The 8,409-nt window shown below is 41.3% G+C and overlaps 1 protein-coding gene across 1 annotated transcript; it reads right to left on the bottom strand.

The window, feature by feature from the left end:
• Positions 1-5,690: 5,690 nt before the first annotated feature.
• LOC147436402 (uncharacterized) lies at positions 5,691-7,847 on the bottom strand. The gene has a single exon (XM_086488159.1). It carries the CDS (start codon positions 7,662-7,664, stop codon positions 6,192-6,194), a length of 1,473 nt encoding a protein of 490 aa, XP_086344285.1. The 5' UTR covers positions 7,665-7,847; the 3' UTR covers positions 5,691-6,191.
• Between the last annotated feature and the right edge of the window lie 562 nt (positions 7,848-8,409).

The following is an 8,409-nucleotide window of genomic DNA, read 5'->3' as shown; positions in this document are numbered from 1 at the left end:
TCTCTCTCTCTCTCTCTCTCTCTCTCTCTCTCTCTCTCTGTTGTTGTCACTAATTGTCCCAGGAAAGTACAAAGCAAAGAACATGGATGTCTATCTGGCACCACTTATAGAGAGCTCCAAATCTTGTGGACAGGAATCGATGTGGTTGATATGTCTCAACCAATCAAACAACAAAATGTACATGTGCAAGGCATTCTCATGTGGACCATGCACGATTAGCCAGACTTTGGTGAGTGTTCAAGTAAGTATCTTTGAAACCATCATATACATGCTATTCTTGGTTATGCCAATGCTTAATTTTATGATTTTCCAGGCTTAAGTTACTCGGGCAATCATGCATGTCCAAAATGTGGTCCTCAACTTGGCTTTTTCCGCTCTGATCTTTTGAGCAAGACTATTTACAAGGAGCGAAGTAATCTTTGTGGTTAGATGCGACAATCTCATAGGCAAAGAGGGACGGAGTGTTGATTACTGAAGAGGAAGAGGAGATGTCAAGGGGTTGCGATTGACATGTAAACTTTCACAACTTCCTTTTCGAGCTCCACATGATCAAATTACTTTAATAACTTTAATTTTGTTTCAATTTGTGGTTGTAGTATCACAAATATGGAGATTTGTGGTCGCATGGAAGACACTTTAGAGTTCAACGGATAGATGAACAAAGGGTCACCTTTAACATTGGTGTTAGGGCAAGCTTCGTACAAGAAAGTAAGAGTAGTGTCAGGGATGAGAACATAGAGACTAGCCAGCTAGAATACTTTGGCTACATCAAAGACATCTTGAAGGTTAGCTTTAAGAAGTTTGATAACTTTATCTTTGATGTCAAGTGGTTCAAAGTTATTATTAGTAGCCCTAATGCAAGTATGCGCAAAGATAAGAGTGAATTGATCCAAGTGAACTCTAGGCAAGTGTGGACAGATGTACGGGATACGTTCGTACTTTTGCAGCATTGTGAAAAAATTATGTTCACAATAGATCCAGTATGGAGAGAAAATGATGAAAAAGATATGTCTAAACCACGATGGCTCTATGTTCTTCAAGTTGCTCCATGGAGCAAGCAAGCGTGTGAAGGATTGGAAGTTGAGATCGAAGAGCTTCAGGAACAAAGTGCATGGCGGCGACGGATGATGTAAGTTTGGATTTTGAGTTGGAGATCAATGGTGAACAGATGCCTAAACCTAGAAATGAGCTTTCAAATACTAAATTTAATACGAAGAGTGATAAAGAAGTGGAGTTTGATGACGAAGACGCAAAAGTGCAGATTGAGGTATACGTCTTTGGTGCATCATCTCTCATAGAAGATGAGAGATTGACTACTGATTTTTGCTAGGAACTCTTTTGCAAAACTATTTTAATTAGTCCACAATACTCCATAGATTTAATGAGTTGTGTTACAGCTTTGTTTTTTTATTGTTTCTATTGCTTAAGCTTTTCTTTTGTAAACTAACCTATTGTATCTGTGTTATTTGTGTATCTATAGCCGTGATCGATGACGACAATACACTCTTCTAGTTTTAGTTTTCTTGTCACTCCAACCGGCATGTCATTCGAGCATATGGGCTCCTTTTTATCACAGTTCAGGTTACTTACGCATAAAACCTTTGGGCAACTGGTTCCTCTAGACCTACTACGATCGCCTCTATGCCTAGGACTAGTGTGACCCCTACACCGTTCGGCCCTACACCTCAATCGAGTGTGTCCCCTACACCAACGGCGGGTTCATCTTCGAAACGAGGTAGGCATCTTTCTGGAGGCGGTGGTTGTTGTGGTAGCAGTTCTACCAATGCGTCCACATCACCAAGAGAGCGTCCACTACTCTCTTCAGTAGATAGTTCACCGATTGCACACCACGTACACCTTGGAGATCACACTAGCATGATCCTAGCAAGGTGTACAAGAGCAAGGATGGGGCTATTGTGGCGGATAGGGTAAAAAAGACCATGCGACAAGTTCAGCTTGGACACTTTGTTATGGAGATTTGGGATAATCAAGATGATGAAAGAAAGAATTACATAGTTAAATCCATTCGCAAAGAGTACATGGCGGCAGAGAGGTACGATCTAGTCTTGAATGACTAGATTTTGAGCATGGCGATCGCCACAATGTCACAGTGTCGGTCAGAGACGAGAGACAGGTACAGGGATGGAAGTCCAAAGCCGGCATGGTTGGACGCAAAGGAGTGGGTGAAGATTGCACGAGACACAAGAGAATCTTGAGAGATTTCAATAGCAAAGAGATGCAATCATAGCACGTTTGGAGTCTGTTGGAGCATCACATCTTGGGAGTGGAGTCTACGATACACTTCGGCATGAGTTTGTAAGTATTATATGTATGCTTTAAATTGTCAAAAATGTATATGTTATTTGAAGATTTATCTTATGATTAAACCATAATTTTGCAAAAAGTTACCATGAAGCACCCTTCGACACACCGAGAGGAGAAGTATGGGTACAAGTATGGACCTTGTGGCCCTTTTGACCTAGCTATAGGAGGAGAGAGATGTCGTTGACTGGGAGGCATTACCATGAGCGTGACTCATTCATTGTATACATGTACACGTTCACGCTTATGTTAATGGTTTTGCATTTCGTTTACGATTATGATTATGGTATGACAATCAAGTTATGGTTGTGGTTTTTTATTATGATATAGTGATCATGATATGGATATGGTATGGCACAGAGGTTATGGTTATGGTTTGGCAATCAAGTTATGGTTATGGTTTTGCAATGTCGGTATGATAATCATGTTATGATTAGGGTTTGGCAATCAAGTTATGGTTATGGTTTTGCAATGATGGTATAGCAATCATGTTATGGTTATGGTTATGGTATGACAAGCAGGTTCTAGTTATGGTTATGGTATGGCAAGCAAACTATGTTTATGGTTTTCCAAATACGATTTGGCAATCATGTTATGGTTATGGTTTGACATTCAAGTTATGGTTATGGTTTGACAATGATGGTATGGTTGTTATGATTATGTTTGACAAGCAGGCTATGGTTATGGTATGAAAAACAGGTTATGGTTATGATTATGGTATGGCAAGTGGATTATGTTTATGATTTTGCCGTTTTCAAGTCATGTTTTAATTATGGTTTAAAAAATCTTCATGCCGTTGTGCATATGATTTGGGAGTTGACGTTATGGTTATGCTTAAAGTTGGAAATTTGTCATGTTTAGACTTTGGTTTTGTTATACTTACAATTTTGTTAATCTGTATTCACTCGCTTTTCAACGTCAAACTATAGGTGGAATGCGATTGCTTGTGCACTCTTCCTTTGGGCAAAGGAGTGTTTTCTGCTGATGCAATACATGCATCATTAGTTCCCAACCCTCTCTGTCCATTTTTTTTTGCAGATTTTGTTACAATATAGGTATTGGTATACGTGTTATAATGCACCTCAAAATAGGCGTCGATATGAAAAAAAGTTATTTCCGATGTCTATTGGAGCGTAAATACCGACGTGTGTTCCATTGCAAATTTCGATGGCGGTGCAAATACCGACGACACGATGGCGATGGTTATTTTTACCCTTTTTCCAAGGCTTTTTACTTTCAAAACAAACTTTGAGTCGTCAATATCCACGTCGATTTTTGTGTGACGTGTTGTAATGAATGTGTAACTCGATTATTTACACACTAAATTGCACCTACTTCACTGAGTTAACACACGAGGTACTTTATTTTTTGGATTCTTCCTTGCCATGTAGCTCATTGAGATACAAAATGGGAACACATGTTGCAATGTAGAAGCTTGGTGTTCCACATCACTCAATGAGTTATTTGTGCTAAGCTAGACTAGGATGTCACGCTTGAATCCCAACTGTGCAATGGATATGCTTGATCTTGCATATGCCCTACGACATACATGTTATTCTTGGAATGTTGTGGTTGCACTTCTCTGACTTGATGAACAATGTTGCCTTGTAATGTGTTTCGCATCGACTTTAAACTTATTTCAAAAAAAGAATAATTTATAAATGGTTTTATCAACAAAGATGTAATTAGCATGCATTATGTATACATTTATGTTCCTAGAATAGACATCGTACATATTATTGTTGAAAACTTATTAGGTTTACATGTTTACATATACCCACATATTTGAGTTGGCCACATTATGCATCTCAATGAGTTATTTGTGCTAAGCTAGACTAGGATGTCACGCTTGAATCCCAACTGTGCAATGGATATGCTTGATCTTGCATATGCCCTACGACATACATGTTATTCTTGGAATGTTGTGGTTGCACTTCTCTGACTTGATGAACAATGTTGCCTTGTAATGTGTTTCGCATCGACTTTAAACTTATTTCAAGAAAAGAATAATTTAAAAATGGTTTTATCTACAAAGATGTAATTAGCATGCATTATGTATACATTTATGTTCCTAGAATAGACATCGTACATATTATTGTTGAAAACTTATTAGGTTTACATGTTTACATATACCCACATATTTGAGTTGGCCACATTATGCATCTCATAATTAACTTAACCACGATTTGTTATTGTGATAGATCAAGATATCATGCATACTACTTGTTTTGTTTAACGTTACAAGAGATGTATTATTCAATATGTAGATGAGTGAAAGCATAAGCAAAGATTGTTCAAGATTAAAATATTTTCTTTTGATATTTATGTTCATGATATGTAATATTAACCATGGGTCTAGCAAGTTATGACTATTAGACATATAACATACATAGTAACTTGAGACATTTTCTTTGTTAATGGGACATTATGCAGTGGTATTTATTTCTTGGGGCATTCACTAAGGGTTATTGTATCATGAATCTACAATAGGAGTGTTTTGCAAGGACAAAACAGGTAGATTTTACAAAGAAAAGTCTCATATATAGGTGTTAAATAAACTTTTGGTGCACACAAGTGTTGTCTCCCTTGTACTATTAGTGAATCCAAATCTATAGATAATGTGGCCATGCACTGTGAAAAGAGTCTAGCTAACCTAGAGGGTGGACAAATAAGAATCTCATAGAGAATGACACCTAGCCGCTTTCTCTTTGGCACTACTTAAGAGTATGTAGTGTGTCAAGGTCACTCTTACTTTACAACAAAATTATCTTGGCTCAACCCTAATCTCTCTAACCATGTTTATGCCATGAATGCTACACTAACCTATCTTGCTTAATCATGTAGATTAACTCAAAGTTCACATCAAGGATCCTCTTTTATGGTGAATTGATAGTTCCATCATAATATTTAGGTTGTGATATGTTTCCTTGGCTTCCTTTGTCTCCATGCCTTTAGGTTGCAAGTACCTCCATTATCGCTTGGGCGTGGGTAGGACTATATTGGACTATGTAATTTTTCAATTGATTGAATGGCCACATGGGTTGTGGTGGTTGAACCCAACACTTGGTCGAGAATATATCATGTACGAGAGCAAATCAGCTGAACAGAAGACCTTGAATCTGAGGACTTATAGGGAGTAAGGGTTGTTATATGCATTGCATGGGCAAAGCAACAATGTTCATCCAATCTGGCTGTAGACAAATTACCTATCTCTCTCTCTCTCTCTCTCTCTCTCTCTCTCTCTCTCGGAGTAATGGCTGATTGACATGCAAAGCAATTACAATACTCATACAATCTCACTTTTTAGAGAAGCCTCTCTCTCTCTCTCTCTCTCTCTCTCTCTCTCACCATACAAGAAAGCACGACTCTTCAATTTCGAAAGCTTCTTGTCTGTACAAGGCACAAATTGGATTGGATAAATAATGGGTAGAAGACGAGATCAGAAGAGCTCAAGCTCCACTAGCCCTTCTGTATGCATGCAATGGGGAAGACGGGAATAACTAGGCAGGTGCGGCACTTCCCAAAATGGCATGCACACATGCTACATTCTGTTGGGCAAGCTCGAGCTTCCACGAACAGAAAATGTGAGTGCAATTGGCCGCCTAAACCTCCGTAAGCAGGCATCGCAGTCACATGGGCATCGTCAAGCTTGTATTTAGAAAGAGAGCAGACCTGATTGGCAACAATGGACACATGGAATTTTGCAACCCAATTCCTCATCAACTAATACTGCGGTTACTCTGCGCGTCAACAATGCCACTCACACTGCAGCTCAGATTATCATCATATATTGATTAATTTGAAACAGTAACCACGCCCTTCTTACGTCTGGAATCCCTCCACTTGAAGCTGCAGAAGGACGATACGTTTCACAAGAACACGAGCCCAATCACTATTAAGATGACAAGGACGCCGCTGGACTGAGCAGCTGCATATTCAGAAGTTCCTGATAGAGCGTGTGTAAGTGGAAAAGACTGCTGAACCATACTGGTGGAGGACCAATACTCATTGTTGCATGTTTCCAAACCTTCGGTCGACGCAAGGCCTTTCGGCAAAAGTGGCCAATCAGGTCCCAGACATAAGCCTCTGTTGCCTCTCAAAAGCAGATTCCTTCCCATCTTCGATACGAACTCAGCGGAGAACGGCAGCAGCCCGAAAAGGGCGTTGTGGCTCAAATTGATTAGGTAAACATGAGGAAGATGGCCCAATGTGAAGGGAATGGTTCCTTCAAGCCGATTGCTACTGAGGTCTAGATAGCTCAAGTGAGGAAGCTTCCCCAGAGCGGATGGTATAATCCCTTCCAATCCTGCATTGGCCAGGCCTAGTCCAATGAGCTGCGTGAGGTTGGCCCAAGCGGCACTCGGCATACTGCCGGAGAACTTGTTGCTGCCGAGCTGAACAATTCTTACTTGTCGCAACAAGCCGAGAGATGGAGGAAGGGAGCCGGAGAGGTTATTATGGCTGAGGTCAAGCAGCTGCAAAGAGGCGAGGTTGCCCAGCTGAGATGGTATAATTTCAGTGAGTGCATTGTTGCTCAAATCGAGCTTCTCTAGCTTTGGCAGCTGGCCTAGCACTGTAGGGATCGCCCCTTGCAGATTATTGGCATTCAAATCCAATACTTTCAGCATTTGCAAGCTTCCAATTGCCTCTGGTATGGAGCCTGAGAGTTGATTCCCACTAAACACCAGCTGAGTTAGCTTCTTCATGCTTCCAATCTCTGGCGGTATTGGTCCTTCCACCCCATTATCCATCAGCACTAGCCTCTCAAGCTGGCTGAGCTTGGCAAGCTCCCCTGGTAACTTCCCCACCAATGCAGGATTCCTCATGAAGACAAGATGCTGCAGAGAGCTCCCAAGAGACCATATCACAGGAGGTATTTCTGTCTTTTCTTCCGTGAAACAATTGTAGAAAAGGAGCTTCTTTAGGTAAGGCAGCTTCATTAGAGATATGCTGATGGTCGCATTCCGGCCGCATTGCGGATTGTTGTCGCTCTCTGCGACCCAACCAAAGCTGAATTCCACAATATGCAATACATTGTTCTCATCTGTATCGCAGTTGAGCCCATGCGGGCCATAAAGGCAGAGGTTGTCTGGATGGAGAGTTCTCCAAGGGACTGCCCCATTGATCGCCTCCAAGATATCAAAGGCGGCCTCTGCTTCATCGGAGGCCATCTCATAATCATCAAAGACCTGTCCATTTGCAGGTAATGCAGCAAGAGCAAGGAGTAGAGTGACCATCAGAAAGAAGATGAGAGGCTTCATTACAAGCATGTGCCTGTTTAGAATGAGCTCTAGGGGGATGAGAGGCCTCAACACGAAGCGAGTCTGGACAGTTCTCTGCATTTTGTAGTGCGCGGGTGTTGATGTAGTATAGCTCTACAATGCTGACATGGACAAGCTTCTCATGCGAAAAACAACAGAGAGAGCTAATAAGCTATGGCAACTGCTGCCGTAATGTGAGTGGTTAAAAGTGAGTGCCCAGTTCGCATGCTCTTGCACAACTCCTGAAGCGTTAGAGATACGTGGGACTAATAAAAATGGGAGGGGGGGGGGGGGGGGGGGGAGGAGGGGAGGGAGGGTAATATTAACCCACATTACATGCAGAGACAATGATGAGGGCAGAGATAAAATAACTTAAGGAGTTCAAAGTTCAAACTCTAAGGTTTGAAGTTTGAAAGCAGGCAGGTATAGCCTTAGGTTAGGGGAGTGGAAGCGCGTAGTTACGAGAGAGAGATAGTAGCATCTACAGACAGTAGGAAAAGCGATGGAAAAGGACCTCCAATATGTGTGTAGGCCTAGCCTATGGGTCTTGCAACCCCCACTTTGCAAGCCATGTGTGAAAATGAGAGAACTGCGTAGTCGCCGAGGACGCACACATATGAGTGTGTATAGCCTATTGCAACCTAAAACATGCAGAGTAGGGCTAGAAACTTGTTATTATACTTATTAATAAATGAGACTGTGGGCATGCTCGTATAATAATGCATGATGTGAAGGGGAAGAGGAAAAAAAAGAAAAAGGGGGGAAAGCCCCCCCCCCCCCCCTCCTCTTTATACGTAGAGCTAAAGGCTCAAGCCTCAGAGTCTGA

The sequence above is a fragment of the Adiantum capillus-veneris genome, chromosome 18 (assembly GCF_014529385.1).
Source record: "Adiantum capillus-veneris isolate H3 chromosome 18, ASM1452938v2, whole genome shotgun sequence".
Classification (NCBI taxonomy): domain Eukaryota; kingdom Viridiplantae; phylum Streptophyta; class Polypodiopsida; order Polypodiales; family Pteridaceae; genus Adiantum; species Adiantum capillus-veneris.
The sequence above is the reverse complement of the archived record's forward strand: the minus strand, read 5'-3'. Positions and strand labels throughout refer to the sequence as shown.